The 22,479-nt window shown below is 40.9% G+C and overlaps 1 protein-coding gene across 2 annotated transcripts; it reads left to right on the top strand.

Annotated features, from left to right (window-relative positions):
• The first annotated feature begins 89 nt into the window (after positions 1–89).
• ZBTB9 (zinc finger and BTB domain containing 9) lies at positions 90–22,284 on the top strand. 2 transcript variants are annotated; one of them, XR_009048136.1, is made up of 4 exons: positions 90–323; positions 507–3,265; positions 20,659–20,736; positions 22,193–22,284. XR_009048136.1 is itself a non-coding variant. In XM_057700335.1 (2 exons), the coding sequence occupies exon 2, from the start codon at positions 587–589 to the stop codon at positions 1,997–1,999; it is 1,413 nt and encodes a 470-aa protein (XP_057556318.1). In that variant the 5' UTR covers positions 90–323; positions 507–586; the 3' UTR covers positions 2,000–4,087. The 2 variants fall into 2 exon arrangements, 1 of the variants encoding a protein (XP_057556318.1); XM_057700335.1 differs by lacking the exons at positions 20,659–20,736; positions 22,193–22,284 and having other exon boundaries at positions 507–4,087.
• Positions 22,285–22,479: the final 195 nt, after the last annotated feature.

The raw sequence follows: 22,479 nt of genomic DNA, 5'->3' as shown, positions 1-22,479 counted from the left end.
CCGGCGCCCCCCGATTGGCTGTCGCCCTGGCCCCGCCCAGCGCCCGGCGTCCGCGTCCGGCGGGAAGGCGGTGGCTTCCGGCTGGGGCGGTGCGGTCGCTGCAGAGGCGCTCTGGACGCCGGGCCGCGTGTGTACCCGCGGGGGCGTGGCGGCGGGAAGGGCCGAGCGGCTGGCGCTCGCGGTCTCCGGGTGGCCGCGCCTCCCTGGGAGCTGGACTTTGCGGGCACGTGAGTGGGAGCGGAGCGGCAGGGAGGAGCCGACGCGGCCGGCGAGGTCGGGCTCCCGGCTGAAGGACCTCCTCATCTCCACAGGCTCACGCCCCGGTTGGTGTTTTGTTGTGGTTTGTTTTCTTCTTCTCGGCGGGGGCGTGCGTGGGACTGATCTGCCTGAACCACCGCCGACTGAAAAGTTTCCACACGTTGCGGGGCGGGGGAGGCGGGCGTTGTTTGGGGAGACACGGTTCCCCTTATCCAGAGCTTCTGTGACCCCTTCTCTTTCCTTCACAGACCTCGTCCCGCACGGGCTCTGTCCCGCCCCTCACCCCTTGTGCTCGATCCGCTGGGGTCTCTCTCTTGCCCAGGAGACCATGGATACCTCGACGCCTTTGCCTCCCGTAGCCCCCTCCCCCGCCTGCAACCCAGCCCCACGGACGATACAGATCGAGTTCCCTCAGCATAGTTCATTGCTGCTGGAGGCCCTCAACCGCCACAGGCTGGAGGGAAAGTTCTGTGACGTGTCCCTCCTGGTGCAGGGCCGCGAACTTAGGGCTCACAAAGCGGTGTTGGCTGCCGCCTCTCCTTATTTCCACGACAAACTTCTTCTGGGGGATGCACCACGTCTCACCCTGCCCAGCGTCATCGAAGCTGATGCCTTCGAGGGGCTGCTCCAGCTCATTTATTCCGGGCATCTCCGTCTGCCACTGGATGCTCTCCCTGCTCACCTCCTTGTGGCCAGTGGCCTCCAGATGTGGCAAGTGGTAGATCAGTGCTCAGAGATCCTTAGAGAACTAGAAAACTCAGGTGGTGGGATTTTAACTCGGGGAGCGACCCCTTTCCACACACTTCTTTCCACCACATCCTCTCCAGGAGGCTGGTGCATCCGCTCTTCCCCTTTCCAGACCCCAGCACAGTCTTCCACTTCTACCCAGAGCCCCGTTGGAGGGGAGGGGAGTGAACTGGGAGATATGTTACAGCTTCAAGTTGAAGAAGAGGAGGAGGAGGAGGAGGAAGAAGAAGAAGATGAGGAGGACCAGGGGTCAGTAGCACCCTCTCAGACTCCTCAGCCTCAGAGAGGATCGGGGGGTTTTCCCCGCCCTCCTACATCCCACCCCCTGCCAACATCCACTACTCCTTGCAGGCTTCCAGAGAGTGAGAATGCTCCACCTGAGCCTCCTGCCCCTCATACTACACTGTCCCCCAAAATCTTCTACATTAAGCAGGAACCCTTTGAGCCCAAGGAGGAGATATCAGGAGGTGGAACTCAGTCTGGAGGAGCAAAGGAGGAGACCAAAGTGTTTCCAGGAGGGAACACTGAAGAGAATGGAGAGCTAGGGTTCTTGCTGCCCTCAGGAGCAGGGGCAACATCTGGAGGAGGTGGTCCATCCTGGAAGCCAGTGGATCTTCATGGGAATGAAATCCTGTCAGGGGGTGGGGGACCTGGAGGAGCCGGGCAGGCTGTGCATGGGCCGGTGAAGCTAGGCGGGGCACCCCCTGCAGATGGAAAACGCTTTGGCTGTTTGTGTGGGAAGCGGTTTGCAGTGAAGCCAAAGCGTGACCGGCACATCATGCTGACCTTCAGCCTTCGGCCCTTTGGCTGTGGCATCTGCAACAAGCGCTTCAAGCTGAAGCACCATCTGACAGAGCATATGAAGACCCACGCTGGAGCCCTGCATGCTTGTCCTCACTGTGGCCGCCGGTTCCGAGTCCATGCCTGTTTCCTTCGCCACCGGGACCTATGCAAGGGCCAGGGCTGGGCCACTGCTCACTGGACTTACAAGTGACTGCTGAGGCCATACGCTAACTTCCAGGATAAGGGAGCCACTGCTGCTGATGGATACTTACCCTTCACTACCACGGCACCCCAATCCTGTCTCTTGTTTACTATGCCAAGAGGATAGATAGATTATGGACCTCTTGTTCTTGGGTGTGGGCTTTAACCTGCCAGATTTGGAAACTGATTTCTCATCTCACTCTAGGTTTTTGCTAACTACTCTACAGGAGAGTGGTTTATAGGCCATATATAACTCAGTCAGTTGCCCATAATCTTTTCATACAGGAAACCAGAATTCAGATTAGAAGTTTATTTGATGAGAAAGTTGTTAGAGCAAGAAAAATTGTGATAAATATTTCATTCAGTCTCTATGAGTAGTTTCAGGAGCTGGTCTCCAGCTAGAGATGTGTTTGCTTCAGAGTTCTAGTAATCCAGAGACTAAGCTCAGCTTTACCCTGCCTCATCATTGCTGAAATTATGTGAGTAGTGGTCATCTTATATATTTTCTTTTGTTATAATTTTCTAGAAGCCCTTCAGATTATAAATTGCTTTCTCACCAGTAGGTACTTTTTCAACACCTTTGTTTTGTATGTTGTAGTTGAGCACTTTAACAAATTGAACATTCCATGTGTCACTTAGAACTTTCTTTAATAGAGGATCTTAGTTCCCGGACCAGGGACTGAACCCATGCCCCCTGCAGTGGAAGCACGGAGTCTTAACCACTGGACCGTCAGGGAAGTCCCTCTTATTTACCTTTGGCCATCATTGATCACTAATATTGATCACACTGACTGGAATGTGACCAGTGAACTCAGGAGATGGCCACTGACCTAAAATACTCTCAGGGTAGCACCACAGCTCTGAACAAGTGGTCATGGTCAGAGGGACTCAGGGCTGAGATGACACATGCTGAAAACTAGAAAAATAACTGCACGGTGGAACCACACCCCCTCCCTTTCCATCCCCACCAACACATGACAGCCCCTTGGTTGACACTTAGAAGGGTAGATGTTGGAATGGGGAGATTGTCATAGGTTTCTTAATTTCTTCAAATAAACTTTGCCGTGAAATCTAAGCTGACAGTGGACTGAATTGAGTCATTTATACGGGAGAGACAATGTGAGAACACAGTTGCAAAGACTTGGACGTATCCCTTATGAGGCTAGGTTATGTTGATGGGGGAAGAATCGGATAGTCTTCACACTGCTGGGAGAACACTGTCCTGGATGTCAGTGGGCCAGATTCTCAGTCGTGACCTGCCCGTGAATAACCTCTGGTAAGCTGCTTTGTTTTTAAGAGTCTGAACTGTCATCATCGTTGTCGTCTTTTTTTTTTTTCCTTTGGTGGGGTGGTATGTACCTCCTAACTGGTTTTCTGTCTTCTTTATTTTAAGGGGTTTTCACATAATCTTTACTTACGATATTCCCTGACTTCATATATTATGTATATTGTTTGGTTTGTTCTACATTTAGTGCAAAGCACTGTACTAGACCCTGACTTATACTCTATCCTCAGAGCGTTCACAGCTGCTACCAAAGCCAGACGTAATAACAATGTGGCATGGTAAGTCCATGATGGAGGATAGTACAAGCTACTGTAGTGGCACAAAGGAAGCTGAGTAAAGATCTGTGATAGGTCACCAGAGGTTTCACAAAGAACTCCATTGCTGCCAGAGTGTGGCAGTGGGTGTGGGTGGCTGAACTGATGTGGAAATGGTGAACATGAGTTGAAGTCACAACTGTAGCACCGAGAGTGACAGCCTTTGCCAAAGCATGTTCCTCAGTTATTAGGTGTGGATCCTAAAGGGGTTTGAAAATATGACTTTACGGCCGAGAAGGTGAGTTCTAGCTGGGATCTGTCAGCCTTTCTAAAGAGCCTTGACATATTACCATCCCCACTATACAAAACTGACCACATTGGGTAAGGGGTCAGGGACGGAGGCTTGCCAACCTTGGGTCTCCTAGCATCCCAGCCACTGCCATTCTTTTGGCACACATTCTATAGGTGACTATATTTTTTGGCCAGGATCCTTGGGTTGCAAGCAATGGAAACTGTCTCTGACCTTTTCAAAACAGGAATCTGAAGTTTATGGGGTGGCTCCTGGAATGGAAGGAAGGGCTAAAAGATCAGCCTTTGGAAGGATAAGACCTGGGTCAGCTCCAGGGGTTCAGGGAGTAGGAACTGGGGAATTCTTCAGGTCATATGTTTTGGGATTGTGACCCAGTCAATCTTATTTCTTGTGTCACTCATCTCAAGATAAAATTTCCCAGGAGAGAACTCGGCCTCAGGTCCATCTTCTGGCCAGAGCACCTGGATCATATGTTCCATTGAGGCAACAAATCTTGGAATCCTTACAGGGAGATTAAAGTTCTGGGACAGAAGAGTGGGGAATGAGTGCTGGCCACTCCACGCGAACAGAGGCCCACCCGTACAATCTCCACATGTTGCCCATCTTGGGATCCATAAAGCCTCAGGTATACCTGTTAGTTAATGGGTGTCCAAACTTAGGGCAGAATTGCTTTCTCCCTCTCCTTAATCCCCATAGGACTTTGTTATTTCTGTAAAGCCCATTAAAATTTAGAAGTTTTGTTTTTTTCAAGTTACTAGCATTATAGAGAAATTGAGTTCCATGATGAAAGATTTTGGTTTAAACAAACTTAAACGTGCACCTATCTGCCTCTGTCCTTTCCTCCTTATAGTGGAAGAGATGTCCCTTCTACTGTCCAGGGCTAGCCCCCTCCCCAGGGCCTTTGCTCTTTTAATTATCCTCTGTTCTGTAAGTTCACTCTCTGTAGCTTCTCATTAGCATTTATTATGTTCATAGGGTTGTGAGAATTAATACATGTAAAATGCTTAGAACGGTACCTTGCATTCAGTAAACTTAATAAATGTCAACATATTATGAGCAAGAACATTAGTTCCCCACACCTTTACAGGAATCGGTTCTCTCAGGGAGGGGTCACATACATAAAAGGGAAAATATTTTCAACTAAAAGGGAAATGCAGCATACAGCACTCGGTCAGGATTAGATGGTATCATTTTAATTATTACCTTTCTCCTAAATGCTAGAGTTTTTTCAGGGCCCTTTTCCCCCATCTTCTAACGTGATACACTCCTGGGTGATTGTTATCCACTTTTCTGAGTTAAAGCATTTAAATACTGATGACCCTTAGTTTTATACCTCCAGTTTTCCTGGCTCCCAGACCCACTTAGGTTTCTTCCCTCTTTCCTTCCTTCCTTCAACAGTAAGTGTCTACTGTGTACCAGGCACTGATGAAAAAAGCAGAAAGTGGGACTTCCTTGGTGATCCAGTGGTTAAGAATCGGCCTTCCAATGCAGGGAATGGGGGTTCGATCCCTGGCTTGGGAACTAAGATCCCACATGCCTCGGGGCAACTAAGCCTGCGCACCTCAATTAAGACCTGACACAGCCAAATAAATATGTAGATAAATATTAAAAAAAAAAAAAAAAAAGCAGAAGGTATCACAGGGGCTTGGGTCCTGGATTGTCACTTTAAGAGACAGATGTTTAAAGCAGTTGTGTAGGTATTTCATAGATATCGCAAAAGGGAAAGGAAACAAAACAGTCAATAAGGTGGAGAATAACAGAAGAGGAAGGCATATTGTACACATTTATCTAGTATGCAAAGGGAAAGAAGGACCCAGAAATGCAAAACAGGGCAAGGAGAGTGGTTCCAGTAAAGTGTTCAGCAGATGTAAAGGCCACAAAAAAGAAAGGGAGGTATATTTGATGAGACCAGTGGACCTGAAAGGCATGAGATGTTGTCTTAGTCCATTCTGGCATCTGTAACAGAATACCACAAACTGGGTGGTTTATAAACAATAGAAGTTTATTTCTCACAGTTCTGGAGGCTGGGAAGTCCAGGATCAAGCACTAGAAGACTCAGTGTCATGAGGACCTGCTTCCCGGCTCATAGACAGTCATCTTGCTGTATCTTCGCATAGTGGAAAGAGAAAGGGAGCTCTCTGGAGTCTCTTTTATAAGGGCACTAATCCCATTCGAGGTCTGCACCTTCATGACCTGATCACCCCAAAGCCCCCACCTCCTAATAACATCACACTGGGGATTAGGATTTTAACATGGATTTTGAGGAGCATTAACATTCAGTTCATTGCAGATGTGACTGAAGAGGTGGACTGGGCTATTTAGAGCCTTGCAGGTCATGATCAGGAATTTGGAATTTATTCTAAGTGCAATGAGAAGGCAATAAAGAGTTTAAAGTAGGGAAGTAATGATCTTTTCACTTTTTTTTATTGTGCTTTGCTTTATTTTTTTCAAGAATTTTATTGATATAATTGACATACAATAAACTGCATATATTTAAAGTGTACAATTTGATTTTTCTTTCTTATTGGTAATGTATATATGGCAATCCCAACCTCCAAATTCATCCCTCTTCACATTTTAAAGAGGTTCCTATAGCTACAGAGCAAATATTGGATCATTAAAAGGCAAGATTCTTGGAAGAAAAACAAAATAAAAGGGGGGGGGGCAAGAGTGGGAGCAGGGAGACCAATTAGACTATTTCATTAGTGCAGACAAGAGGTGAATAAAAGCAGCAGATATGGAGAGAAGGAGATGGATTAAATCTATTTCGAGGTAGGACTGACAGAACATTTTAACAGATTAATATAGAGATTGTGGGAAAGTGAAAAATCAGGATGGCTTCTAGAGTTTTGGCTTGAGCAGTTGAATTAGAGGCCATTTAATGAGTAGGAGACAGGAATAGAACTTGGGAGTGGATCAAGGGCAGCTGGTTGTATTGATCAGGGTCCTTCTAGACCAGGGGTTGGCAAACTTATCCTATTAAGGATCAGATAGTAAATATGAGGCTTTGCATGCCAAGAAGCAAAATCAAGAATATTATATAGGTACATAAAAATTAAGGAAAACAGATTTCCACCATTTCTTTGAGTTTATTGACAAAATTCACAATATAATTGAGAACAAATTTTTGTAGTACAGGTCTGCTGCTTAATTGGGGTTCAAAGTTAGTGTTTTCTATCATTAAAATCAATTGCAAACATTCATCTGTTAATGCTGATGTATAATGAGATTTTATGTATTTCATCTTTTAAAATGTCTTTGCACAGATAGTACTGCCAAATACTGGTGTCAATCCCAGAGCATATGATTTTAATTGAGCATGTTTATCACTTGAAGGGCATTTATAGAATTCTATCATTTATATTCTCTTCATGCTTGCCTTTTATCACATCATTACATTCTACATCAAGCACATCCAATTGAAGGTTAGGTGGAAGCTCTTTAATTGCACAGTTAAGTGAAGTATAGAAGTTTCCTTTGCACTTGCACTGAGGTCTGAAAAACATTGCTGGACCTGTAGTTTGAGTTCAGAATATGTATCTGTTGCAAATCCGTGGGCTAATGGAGATCTTTTTTTTTTTTTTTTTTTAAGTTGTGGGGCATGGGCTTAGGTGCTCCATGGCATGTGGGATCTTCCTGGAGCAGGGCTCAAACCCGTGTCCTCTGCATTGGCAGGCAGATTCTTAACCACTGCACCACCTAGGAAGCCCTGGGAATGGAGATCTTGCTTCTTGTTCTTGAGGCTACCTGCAATTCAAACAACTTTAATGATTTTGCTGCGATGTATGTTTCCATATAAGCACTGTTTGCCTTTTAATTTTTTGCCTTGTAAGAAACGGTACCACGTCTACAGCATGTCCACTGACCGATGTATGAACAAACAAAATGTGGTATTTATATACAACAGAATGTTAACCTTAAAAAGGAAGGAAATTCTGATGCATGCTCCAGCATAAGTGAACCTTGAAGACGTTATGCTGAGTGAAATAAGCCAGGCACAAAAGGAAAAATACTGTATGATTCCACTTATATGAGGGACTTAGAGCAGTCAAGTTCATAGAGACAGAAAGTATAATGGTGGTTGCCAGGGGCTGGGGAGAGCAGGAAATGGGGAGTTATTGTCTAATGGGTACAGAGTTTCAGTTTGGAAAAATGAAGAGTTCTGCAGATGGATGGTGCTGATGGTTGCACAACAATGTAAATTACTTAGTGCCACTGAACTGTACACTTAAAAATGGTTTAAAACATGGTTTAAATTGTGAATTTTGTTAGGTATATTTAACCACAATAAAAAAATAAATGAACCACTAATGAGCTAATGGATCTAGGCATTGAGCATCAGTGGCTGCTAATACCACAAAAAAGACAACCAGACATTACGTACTCCTTATGGAAAACACCACCACCACTTATTAATTGTCTGGCCAAAAATATGAACTTGAACGTGAGCAAGCCTCAAGATATAACTACCAATTCACAGAAGATGCAGAAGGCAGGGAAACGTTAAACCACACCACAGTGATGCAGACAGCAAAATTGAGACTGTAAGAAATTCTAGGGAATAAACAACTAGTTTTCTTAAAAAAAAAAAAAATTGCAAGGGGGAAGAAAGGGATGGAAGTAAACCTGTAGTTTAAAAGATTTTAAAAGACATTAACCAATCATAATGTGTGGACCTTATTTGGATCATAGTTTTTTAAGATTTTTTAAAAATGTTATGACCTCTATGAGAAAACTGACTGGACATTTGATGATATCAGGAGTTATTGTTAAAATTTTTAGTTGTGATGTTGGCATTGTGAGTTAAATTTAAAAAGAAGGGGAGCTCTTGTCTATTCATGGCATTGATTATTTATGGATAGATGCATTTATCCATAGTTGTGGACTGGATAAGAATGCCAAATACATATATGAGCTCTAGAGAGTTGTATTAATTATAATTTGTGTACATATATAGTCATTTTTTATAAGAAATAAATTTGGCAATAGTTATATACATATATACATTAAGAACATCTATGGGACTTCCCTGGTGGCGCAGTGGTTAAGAATCCACCTGCCAATTCAGGGGACATGGATTAGATACCTGGTCCAGGAAGATCCCACATACTGAGGAGCAACTAAGCCCGTGTACCACGACTACTGAGCCCGCATGCCACAACTACTGAAGCCCATGTGCCTAGAGCTCATGCTCTGCAACAAGAGAAGCCACCACAATGAGAAGCCTGCACACCACAAGGAAGAGTAGCCCCTGCTCACCGAAGCTAGAGAAAGCCCTCGCACAGCAACAAAGTTCCAACACAGCCAATTAATTAATTAATTTTTTTAAAGAACATCTAATTAAAATTTTTATATTACAAACACTTTCTGGTTTGTGTTCTGGTCCAAGTTAATAAAACTTTCTATTTGAATTTTAAAAACAAAATAATCAATTGCTCTCTGTATTGATTTAGAAAGATCACCAGCATATATTGTTGAGTGAAAAAAACAAAGTGCAGAATAATGTATATAACATGCTATGTTTTATATGAGAGATAGTAAGGGTAGGGAGGAAATAAGAAGCACTGCTTATATTTGCAAAAAGAAGCACTGCTAGGATAAACAAGAAACCAATAAAAACCAGAAAAGAAGTTAAGGACAGAAACAAGACTGTGTGCTTTAAGACTCCTCTATGTGTAGTTTGAATTATGTAATTCCATTACCTAATCAAAAAATAAAAGTAAAACTTTTAAAATTCTTTTAATTTGAGAACAAATGAACTGAACCATATCCACTTGGCAACATAATCACATAGAGAAAGAGTTAGTTCTGAAGACTCTCCATCCTTAATGGGATATACTCTAAGGACAAAAAAATCTCCAACTAAAATTTTAAACTTTAAGCCCTTAAATATTAAAATCTCTTAAATTTTAAACTTCTCTCCAAAGTTATATTGTCTGTAGTATTATCAGTACATGAATTTTCAAAATATACTATTTTCTTAAAAATAGGTCAAAGTACATAGATGGTTGTATTAATAATGTGAGGAATCAATATTTTTAATATACAAGACATGCAATTATAGTACTGATGAACTCAGTCACAAGAACAAGGACGCAGATACAGAGAATGGACTGGAGAACTCGAGGTTTGGGAGGGGGCGGGGGGTGAAGGGGAAGCTGAGACGAAGCGAGAGAGTAGCACAGATGTATATATACTACCAACTGTAAAATAGATAGTGGGAAGTTGTAGTATAACAAAGGGAGTCCAACTCAAGGATGGAAGATGCCTTAGAGGACTGGGGCGGGGAGGGTGGGGGGACTCGAGGGGGGGTCAAGGAAGGGAGGGAATACGGGGATATGTGTATAAAAACAGATGATTGAACTTGGTGTACCCCCCAAAAAATAATTTAAAAAAAAAAGGATATGCAATTATATAACCAAAGAAACCAAGTGAAAACATGAAAACATAATGTTTAAAATGAAAAACCAGGAAAAACTCATGAGTTTTCAAGTGTATATTTTCTGGTCCAGTCCATTGAAATGGACTAGAAACAATGAGCAGCCAGTCCTAGAGTCCATTAAAACAAAGCATGGCTTCTTGGAAAAACTGCTGATTCCACATCTAGAAACAGGCGTTTTTCAAAGTGTGCCTGGGACACCTTTTCTTGTTAAGAAGCGAGAAAGTTTTAGAAGATAATGTCATGTCAAAAGGACCCAGGAGCCCATATGAAAGTGTCTCTATGGAACAAAGTTGTCACAATCTCAGCAACTAAAAGAATAATGATTGAATTTAACACAATGATTCAATGAAATTCATTATTTTATGATGATACTCAAAATGAGAGTAAATCAAGAAGTCTCACCTGTTACCATTTGGGGTAAATTTTGAAACATTTACTTTGAAAATTGGTAAAGAGAAAATGTTAAGCGTTATTTTGCTCTTCCAGTAAAAATTTGTTTTAGAATAACCAAATAGTCCTAGTTAATGAAGAAAACCTTTCTTCATTACAAGAATGCTTGTAAACAATGTGAAAGAAACGAAACAGTTAGAAAAGGAATTTCACAAACTCCAATGAAATTACTGATTCAGGCAAGGATTACCAACTGGTGTTAAAACCAATAGATGATTGGACTTCTTAGGTGATGTAGTGGTTAAGAATCCACCTGCCAATGCAGGGGACACGGGTTCAATCCCTGCCCAAGGAAGGTACCACATACTGCAGAGCAACTAAGCCCATGCACCACAACTATTGAGCCTGTGCTCTAGAGCCCATGAGCCACAACTACTGAAGCCCATGTGCCTACAGCCCATGCTCTGCACCAAGAGAAGCCACCACAATGAGGATCCCATGCACCACAATGAAGAGTATCCCCCTCGCTGCAACTAGACAAAGCCCGTGTACAGCAATGAAGACCCAATACAGCCAATAAAAAATAAATAAGTAAATAAATAATTTTTTAAAAACCCAATAGATAATTGTTGTAAACATTCATATAGAGCCAAAGTAACACCACACAGATTACTTTCCAAGAGGGAAAGCGTTAAGTGTAAATCAAGTGATCAATCTTAGCATTACCAGTGGTTGATCATATGTGTCCTCTAATGAAATGAAATATTCACAATATAATAACGATATGACTTTAGTCTTTCTAGTACCTCGTATTCTAGTTCAGGCATCCCTCAGAGGATTTAATCCATTCCTAAAAAACATGTTGGGTAGTGAATTTTTAGATAGTCATTATTTTAAGTAGAAAAAATAATAATGTATTCCCAGCACATCTAAAAACCTCAACCAATTTCTTTCAGTACTCAAAACACTCTAAAATATATATATAGTTAATAAATTAAATATTAATATATATAGTTATATATTTAGCAGAAAAACACCAACCATCTAATTGTTCAACACTTATTAATGACTTTGTGCAGTAACCCTATAGGATACAAATCATGTTTTCCTTTTAACTAACAAATGTGTTATAGTTTCTCTGTAAATGAACAGTGAAATAATATGTTAAAGACACATAATGAAGGCAGATAACACTTAGCAATAATAAAATAAACAAGACAAGTTTTTAAACATGATTACTGAAGATTACAGTGCTTCCTGAGTGAGGTTTGGAGATGAGAGGGGAGCTATGGAGGCTGTAGTCACTGTGGCTATCTACGGGTGGATGAAGGTGACCAAGAATGAGCTTTTGAAGGAATGAGTGAAATAGTAAATGTTTGAGGTTCATCCATGTCCGATCCAAGAAGCTGATGGATAGTCTGCTTTCCTTGGCAATGGAGTCTTCAGGAGTGGATGATTGTGAATCAGCTTCTGAAAGTATTGGCAAAGCAGGACCAGAAACTCAAAATGGACAGATGTTACATTCCCTTTGCTTGTGTTATGCAACTTCTGATAACCCTAGACTGTGCTGGAAATGGTATTTTTGAATGTGATTTTTCTGCTTATGTCATGGTCATGATATCTTGTAAGCAACAGCAATCATTCTATCTACATGATCTAAAATTTCCTTTAAAGATTTATTTTCAAGTACTAGTGGCTCTTTGTATTAGTCTTCTAGGGCTGCCATTACAAAGTATTACAGGCTGTTGGCTTAAACAAGAGATATTTATTTTCTCACAGTTCTGGAGACCAAGTTCAAGATTAAGAGGCCAGCAGGTTTGTTTTCTCCAGAGGCCAACATGTCTCCTTAGCTTGCAGACTGCTGCCTTTTCACTGGATCCTCACATGGCCTTTCTCTGTGCACATGCACTCCTGGTGTCTCTATTCTTGCAAAGACACCCCTCATACTGAATTAGGGCACCACCCTTATGGCCTCATTTAGCCTTAATTACCTCTTTAAAGGCTTTATCTCCAAATACAGTCACAATGAGCATTAGAGTTTCAACATATGAATGGAGAGGGGCACGATTCAGTCCATAACACTCTTCTTCCTCCAACTTAGTTCCTTCCAGCATTATTCCTTCCAACTGAATGTGTTTCTTGGAAGGAACATGGTAAAGTTTTCCAGAATCAACATTTCTAATAATTTGTCTATATTTTCTCACACAGGAAATAAGATCTTCATAATAAATGGAAACATATGTATGGCCATATATCTTTTTATGCTTTTACCTCTTAATATACTTTATCACTTCCAATATACATACTTCTAAGGGTTTTATAGTTTTAGCTTTCACTTTTAGGTCTTTGATCCATTTTGAGTTAATTTTTGTGTATTATGTGGGGTAAGGCTCCACAATCATTATTTTACATGTGGATTGTCTAATGTCCTTTCATTTCAGCCTGAAGGACTCCCTTAGCACTTCTTATAGAGCAGGTCTCCTAGCAATTAATTCTGTCAGCTTTTGTTTATCTGGGAATGTCTTAATTTCTTCTGTATTCTTGAATGATAGTTTTGTAGGATATAGAATTCTTGGTTGACAGGTTCCCCCCACCCCTACCTCAGCACTTTATTTATTTATTTGGCCACACTGCTTCCTGACCAGGGATTGAACCCAGGCCCACAGCAGTGAAAGCGCTGAGTCCTAACCACTGGACCACCAGGGAACCCGCGTTTTTTTTTTCACCCCAGCACGTTAATTATGTCATCCCACTGCCTTTTGACCTCTGTGTTTTCCGATCAAAAGTTGGTTGTTAATATTTATTATCTCTTGTACATTATGATTCACTTCCCTCTTGCTGCTTTCAAGAATCTCTTTATTTTCAGCTTTCAGTAGTTTGAGTATATGTCTCAATGTGGATCCCTTTGAGTTTATCCTACTGGGAGTCCATTGAGCTTCTTGGATGTATAGATTCATGTCTTTTATCAAATTGATGTAGGGGTAGGGTGTTAGCCATTAATTCTTCAAATATTTTTTCTGCCCCCCTCTCTCTCCCCTCTCCTTGTGCATATGTTGGTATGCCTGATGGTGTATCACAGATCTATTAGGCTCTGTTCATTTTTCTTTATCTTTTTTTTTCCTGCTCTTCAGACTGAATACTTTCAGTTGACCTATTTTGAAGTTCACTGATCTTCCCTCTGTCTGCTCAAATCAGCTATTGAAACCCTCTAGTGAACTTTTCATTTCAGTTATTGAACTTTTCAACTCCAGAATTTTTATTTGATTTCTTTTATCATTTATATCTCTTTATTGATATTCTCCTTTTCCCCCCACGAATGAGCTATACTTTCTTGTTTCTCTGCATGCTTCATAATTTTTTGTTGAAAACTGGATATTTTGAATATTGTGGGGGAAAAAAAGAAAGGAAGGGAAAGGAAAATTACTCTCTAAGTCTTTCCAGATTGGCTCTGGGTTGGGGAAACTCCTTCATTGCTTAACAAGGCTATTTACAACTCTTTCTTAGCCTTCACTTCCTACATCTGAGGCAGATGCCTTGTAAGTGATACCTGCCCTCTTTAAGATTTACCTCCAACTTCCTACATGAATTCTAGGCTAATAATTTGGATCTTTTATTATGGCCCAACTGGGGAAATACTGACTCTGCTTTGAGAGAAAAGAAATTATTCACCAAAAGAGTTGCAGAATCTGGCTAATATGTACCAATAGTAATTGGGAGAGTGTACCAGGGATGGGGATCTTGAGGGTGCTGGAATAAGGGGATTGGAATATAAGACCAGATAAGGAAGCATAAATTACTATAAGGACACTCTCTTGTGATATAGGATTTAATGTCCTGGCAACGACACCTGGAACTGATCCTAGTACATCACTGAGAAAGCTCCTTGAAGCTTGGGAAAACAATACCCCATGGTGAAAGAGGTGGAGGTGCTGGAACTGCCTTGGAAAAGTTAAAATGTAGACATGCTAGAATAAATTTACCTTAAAAGCAAAGAACTCATGAGTTGACTGTGTTCCCTGGGAGACCAGAGGACAGTCCCCTCATTAAAGCAATAAGAAATCCACTAGAGATGAGCACTGATGTTGCTGAGACTATTAGTAGTATCTGTTCTTTGAAAGCTAGGATTCATCATAGAGGAGGCTAATATGGAACTGGAATCCCTAGTGTCAATGAAGATTATAGGATTTTGAAAGAGTAGAAGCCCTGACTTAATTGTCAGGGGCAAGGCAGACATAATTACAATAATAGGTAGTAAAGCAAGAATAGCAACTAGAAGGAAGAGATGGATGGAGATCTGTGGCAATGGCTAACAGGCCATGGTATTCCCATTGCAAGGCAGATAGAAAGGCAGCTAGGATATTTCTCAACTTATATATATTAAAAAAAAGAAAATCAAGAGTGAATGAGCCAAAGGTTGATGTTTGCTACTGAAAAGAAAAATCATGATCCCTCACTCAGTTGCTAGACCAGAGCCAGTTTTCAGATCCAGAGAAGACTGAATTATCTTGAGGAAGGACTCTGTGACAACACAGTAGAAGTTTCTCTAATCCTAAAGGGACCTGTTGTAATTTACTAAGGGAACTGTACACAGGAAAGAAGAGGAGCAAGATCATTTGAGAGATGTGGGTTTTTGAATCTGAAGTGACACTGGTATCAGGATACACAAAGTGATATCATGGCCCTCCTATTAAGCGGTATAGGGAAGCTGGGTGATAAATGGACTCCTGGCCCAAATTTTTCTCACAGTAGGTCTCATGGGTCTATGGAACAATCCTCTGGTAATATCCCTAATTCCCAAAAGCATAGTAAGAATGGATCTATTGGGACTTCCCTGGTGGTGCAGTGGTTAAGAATCCTCCTGCCAATGCAGGGGACACGGGTTTGATCCCTGCTCCAGGAAGATCCCACATGCCATGGAGCAATTGGGCTTGTGCACCACAACTACTGAGCCTGCACTCAGGAGCCCGTGAGCCACAACTGCTGAGCCAATGTGCCACAACTGCTGAAGCCTGCGCTCCTTGAGCCTGTGCTCCACAACAAGAGAAGCCACTGCAATGAGGAGCCCTTGCACTGCAATGAAGAGTGGCCCCTACTCACCGCAACTAGAGAAAGCCCATGTGCAGCAACGAAGACCCAATGCAGCCAATAAATAAATAAATTTATTTAAAAAAAAAAGAATGAATCTATTTAGACTCTGGAAGAACCCACCCAGTAGTTCTGATCTATGGAGTAAGAGTCATAATGGTAGGAAAAGATAAGTAAGAGCCCCCAAAACGGTCTCTCCTACCCCCAACCACGCCAAGATCAATTAGAAGTAGTTTTGATCCTACATGGAATGGCAGAGATTAATATCATCCTCAAATACTTGAAGAATGCAATAAAAAAATACTTAAAGAATGCTGCTGTTATATTTCCTTTTTTTTTTTTTCACTACTGTGGCTCCTGTAAAAACTAGATTGATTATGGTGGATGGTGGTGGACTATTTGATAATCCAACATAGCCTCTGGCTCTTGGTATATGGCTTTTGATCTAGTAATTGTATTCTTTTCTATCTCTATCAGGAAAGAAGTTCATAAACAGATCACAGTCACACGGAATAGACAGCAGTGTAGAGTCATGGCCTTTCCCAGGGCTACTCTCTTGCACTGTCTCTTGCTCTCTCTGTCACAGTACAGGCTAACATGACCTTGATCATCCAGATGTTCTCCAGAACATTATACTGATGCACCATATTGAAAACATCTTAGACCAGGGAGCAGGAAGTAGCAAGTACCCTGGATGCTCCCATAAGACACAGGTATACATAAGAGATAAACTATACACAGATTCAGGGTTATCTCATATTGGTCTAGAATTAGGAGTCCAATGATTTTGGACATAATGAACCTTACTGCTGATGTGGAGAAAGTTTTAGTGGTCTCAGTAGATCAAACCAGCTACAACATTCCAGTAAACCAAAGCCTAATACACAGCAAGGCCCTAACTCTCTTCAGTTTTATGAAGGCTGAGAGAAGTGAGGAAGCTGCAGAAGAAAGTTCGAAGCTAGCAGAGGTTGGTTCATGAGGTTTAAGAAAAGAAGCCATCTCCATGACATAAAAGTGCAAGGTGAAGAAGCAAGTGCTGATGTAGAAGCTTCAGGAAGTTATCCACAAGATCTAGCTAATACATAAAAGTAGCTATGCTAAACAACACATTTTCAGTGCAGATGAACCAGCCGCACATTGGAAGAAGATGCCATCTAGGACTTTCATAGCTAGAGAGGGGAAGTCAATGCCTGCCTTCAAAGCTCAAAGGTAGGCTGACTCTCTCGTTAGGGGCTGATGCAGCTGGTGACTTTAAGTTGAAGCCAGCACTCATTTGCCCTTCCAAAAGCCCTAGGGCCCTTAAGAATTATGCTAAATCTACTCTGCCTGTGCTCTATAAATGGTATAACAAAGCCTGGATGGCAGCACTTTTGTTTACAACATGGTAAAGACAAATACTGTGTGATATCATTTAAAAGTGGAATCTGGAAAATAAAACAAACTAGTGACTATAACAAAAAGGAATCAGACTCACAATATAGAGAACAAACTAGTGGTTACCAGTGGGGAAAGAGTAGAGGGGAGGGTCAAGATAGGGGTAGGGGATTAAGAGGTACAAAGTACTATGTATAAAGTAAATAAGCTACAAGGATATATAGTACAACACAAGGAATATAACCAATATTTTATAATAACTATAAATGGAATATAATCTTTAAAAATTGTGAATCAGGGACTTCCCTGATGGTCCAGCAGTTAAGACTCCATGCTCCCAATGCAGGGGGCCCAGACTGGATCCCTGGTCAGGGAACTAGGTCCCGCATACTGCAACTAAGAGCCTGCATGCCACAACTAAAAAAAAAAAGATCCCGCCTGCTGCAACTAAGACCTGGCAGCAGCCAAATATATATATATACATATATATATATATATACACACACACACACACACACATTTTTTTAAATTGTTGATCACTATGTGGTATACCTGAAACATATAATATTATACATCAACAATACTTCAAAAAAATCCCACTACAATATAATGTAAACATAACTTTATTTTCCTTTTTTTTTTTTTTTTGCCACGGCCTCCCGTGTGTGGGATCTTAGTTCCCCAACCAGGGATCAAACCCGTGCCCTAAGCATTGGGAGTGTGGAGTCTTAACCACTGCACCAGCAGGGAAGTCCCTGTAAACATAACTTTTATGTGCACCGGAAAAATAAAAAATTTGTGTGACTTGCTCTACTGCAGCATCTGCTTTTTTGAGGTGCTCTGGAACCAAACCAGCGATATTTCCGAGGTATGTCTGTATTAGTGAGTGGATCACTCACACCCTTGAAAAGTTCTGTGGTTGCTGTCCATTGTAGGCCAGCTATGCATGTAGGGAATGCCCAATTTCAATGAAGATGATAACATTCCATTGTAGCAGAGGTCAAGTGTAAGCACTTAACCATCAACCATAAAGGGCATCACAGATACTTCAGTAATGAGAACATTCTGGTCTGCAGAGATCTTTCATGATACCTAATTGATCATGGTGTCCCTAGGAACAAAATAGATAATCAGCCTACTAGAATATTGCTTGATCTATATAACAGGAAAAACTCTAGGTCTTGTAGCCCAAAAACTTGACTTGAGTCACCATAGTGGAGAATGATGCCCTCTTGCCCAGTCCTAGGCTTAAGTCAGTTCACAGACCCAGAGCCTTTTGAAAAGGCCAGGTTCCCTTGAGGAAAGACCTTGCACTGCTGCCACAAGTAAACACCTTAATATTCCTCCAAGCATTTCCCAAAGGGACCTATAGCCATTTACCAGATGACTGTACGCTGGGGAGAAAGAAATATCCATACCTGTGGTTATTTCCCTGGTTACTGGAAGTATAATTGAATTAGATATATTTGGCAACTGGATGAATCCCCACATTGCCTGTACCCTATGGGATCATTATGGGGTCACTGTGGTAGGCAAGGCTAAGTGGAAGTCTCTGGAACTCCTGGGGGAAATGCAGAGATTGATGCTCCCATTAAAGACTTGAAAGAAGCAAGGGTCATGATTCCTAATCCTCCCCACTTAACTCACAATTTGGCCTCTACAAAAGTCAGGTGGATCTTAGAAAAATTACTGTGGATGATCATAAACTTAAAATGGTGGTTATTCTGACTACAGCTACTGTCCATATGTAGTCTCTTTACTGTAGTTATTTTTTTTAATTATTTATTTATTTTATTATTTTTTATTTATTGGCTGCATTGGGTCTCCATTGCTGAGCGTGGGCTTTCTCTAGTTGTGGTGAGCCGGGGCTACTCTTCATAAAGGGAAGCCCTCTTTACTGTAGTATCTTTTATTGGACCTATGACTCATCTAGAAATTGTGTGTCTGTATTTCAAATTTATAAAAATGTGGAGCTTTAAAAGTATCTTTAAAAATAATAGGGCTTCCTAGGTGGCGCAGTGGTTAAGAATCTGCCTGCCAATGCAGAGGTCACGGGTTCGATCCCAGCTCCAGGAAGACCCCACATGCTGTGGAGCAACTAAGCCCGTGTGCCAAAAAATAAAAATAATAATAATAATAATAATAATAAAAATAAAAGTATCTTTAGGGGCTTCCCTAGTGGTGCAGTGGTTAAGAATCCGCCTGCCAATGCAGGGGACATCGGTTCCATCCCTGGTCCAGGATGATCCCACATGCCGCCAGAGCAACTATGCCCGTGCACCACAACTACCGAGCCTGAGTGCCGCAACTACTGAAGATCGAGCACCGAGAGCCTGTGCTCTGCAACAAGAGAAGCCACTGCAATGACAAGCCGGTGCACCGCAACAAAGAGTAGCCCCTGCTCATCGCAACTAGAGAAAGCCCTTGTGCAGCAACGAAGACCCAACATAGCCAATAAAAATAAATAAATTTAAAAATATATATTAAAAAATAAGTAAATGAATGAATAAATAAATAAAAGTATCTTTAAAAAATAGGTTTCTAACTTAGTTCCTTTGTGGTCTAAGCCTATGGTCTTATATGATAATAACCTTGCAATTTGTTAAGACTTATTTTGCGTCCTAATATGCAGTGAATTTTTGCCATTTTTGTAAATCTCCCATGTGTGCTTGACAGGAATGTAAATTCTCTAATTACTGTATACAAGATTGTTTATCTATGGTGTGCTAATATATTCCTTACTTTGCTTGATCTAGAAATTTCTGAGAGATAAATGTTAAAATCCCCCATTGTCATTAGAAATCATAAATGTCTCCTTATAATTCTGTCAGTTTTTGCTTTTTATATCTATAGAATATATGATTTTGCACATGCAGATTAAGAATTATTCATTCCTCCTTATGAATTATGTCATCCATGGTTATGTTATTTTCAGCCTTTCTGTATCTTTTTTTTTCTTTCATGTTTATTTATTTATTTATTTGGCTGTGCGGGGTCTTAGTTGCGGCACTTGGGATCTTTGTTGCCACGTAGGGGATCTTCATTGCAGCACGTGAGATCTTTAGTTGCAGCATGTGAACTCTTAGTTGCAGCATGTGGGATCTAGTTTCCTGACCAGGGATCAAACCCAGGCCTCCTGCATTGGAACTCGGAGTCTTAGCCACTGAACTACCAGGGAGGTTCCACTGTGTCTCTTTTTAAATGTACTCTAGTATATAGCACATAGCTCTATATTTAAAAATCATTAAATACAGCAATCCTTGGAAAATGGAAAATTATATTTATTGTAATTAGTGATATATTTGGATTTATTACTATTATCTTGTGTTTATTTTCTGATTTTCCTATGTTGCTTCTTTCTACTTTCCTGCTTGTATTTGAAATGATTTTGTTTTCTCTTTTTCCGTTATTTCTTCTTTAATGGTTTGGAAGTTATACTTCCTATTTCTATTCTTTCAGAAAATTCTTTTATATTTTAACATGCATACTTGGCTGTCTAAAGATGGTTGACTTATGCACCTTTTTTCAGAACAATAAAGGGGCCTCTGATTGCTGCTACACTGACTACCTCCCTTCTATCTGGTACATTAATATGTCCAGCATTCAGGTATGGCTTATTTTAGATCCTCCATATTGATGTTCCTATTACTGCTTTACACAGTCAACACCTGTTTAAATGTACTCAAGTCCTTATTTGTATACTCTTCTCTCTTGCATTTCAATATTCTATTTCCTTCATCCTGAAATACATCCCTTAGGAATTTTTCACTGAGGCTATGTAAGTGATAAACGCTGAGTTTTTCTTAGAGTAACTTTATTTCACCCTCACTTAAAAAAGTTAATTTACCATGAAATCTAAAAGATACAAGTGAACTTACTTACAAAATAGTAATAGAGTCACAGATATAGAAAACAAACTTATGGTTACCAAAGGGGAATGGTGGGGGGAGGGATAAATTAGGAATTTGGGAGTAACAGTTACACACAACTATACATAAAATAGATAAACAAAAAGGTCCTATTGTGTAGCATAGGGAACTATATTCAATATCTTATAATGACCTATAATGGAAAAGAATACGAAAAAGAATATATATATGTATAACTGAATCACTTTGCTGTACACCTGAAACATTGTAAATCAACTATACTTCAATTAAAAAATTGACTTACTTTATATTTTAAAAATCCATAATTTAGATGTCTTGATATTCTAATCTTAAATGTTTGTATCTACATTTTAAAACGAACTTTTGCTTACATGAACAGTGACTTCTTAATATCACCTAATACCCAATCCATATTCTGATTTCCTCAATTATTGCAATAATATCTGGTTTTCCAAATCAGATCCAATCCCGAACCACATACTGCATTAGTTTCTTTATTATGTCCCTTACACCCCTTTTAATTTTGAACAGTCACTTTTTTCATGACACTGATTAGCTGAATAGACAAGGATGATTGTCCTGTGGCATAGCCCAACTTATGGTCTGATTGCTTCCCTGTGGTGGTCATTAGCATGTTTCTCTTTCCTCTAGATTTCCTTTAAACTGCAAGTTAGATCTGAAGACTTAGATTTATTTTTTTAAGTAATTAATTACTTAATCTATTTATTTATTGGTTGCATTGGGTCTTTGTTGCTGCACGCGGGCTTTCTCTAGTTGCAGCGAGCAGAGACTACTCTTTGTTGCATTGGGTTCTCATGGAGTGGCTTCTCTTGTTGCGGAGCACAGGCTCTCAGCGAGCGGTCTTCTGTAATTGTGGCACACAGGCTCAGTAGTTGTGGCACATGGGCTTAGTTGCTCTGGCAGCATGTGGGATCTTCCTGGACCAGGGCTCGAACCGTGTCCCCTGCATTGGCAGGCGGATTGTTAACCGCTGCGCCACCAGTTAATTAGATTCAAATCAAACTTTATTGGCTAGATCACATCACAGGTGATGCAATAGCCATATCAAAAGACAGTAATATCTTACAGATCCACCTGTTATATAAGTATTCTTGTACAAAGTTATATGCCAAGATTGTCCTTTGTTAATAGTTTGCTTCATATTTTTTCTAGACAGAACTTCTGTTGATAGATTCCAGTGAGGATACAATAGATGAGAAACTAAGAAGAGTGTTGGAAAAATGCATGCTGAAGATGGTGGGCATATACACTTAACTTCTAACTAGCATGAGTTGGGACCACTTGGAATATGCCTCTACACAGGTAGGAGAACTTTCCTAGGATATAAATCTAAAGAATAGCACTGCTGGGTAGGAGGAAATTGCATCTTCAGTTTTATCAAATTACTTGCTACCAAGTTACTCTACAATTAGCCCATTTACACCTCCACCAGCAGCAGG

This window comes from Hippopotamus amphibius, chromosome 11 (assembly GCF_030028045.1).
Source record: "Hippopotamus amphibius kiboko isolate mHipAmp2 chromosome 11, mHipAmp2.hap2, whole genome shotgun sequence".
NCBI lineage: Eukaryota > Metazoa > Chordata > Mammalia > Artiodactyla > Hippopotamidae > Hippopotamus > Hippopotamus amphibius.
This window is presented reverse-complemented; position numbering and strand designations above follow the sequence as displayed.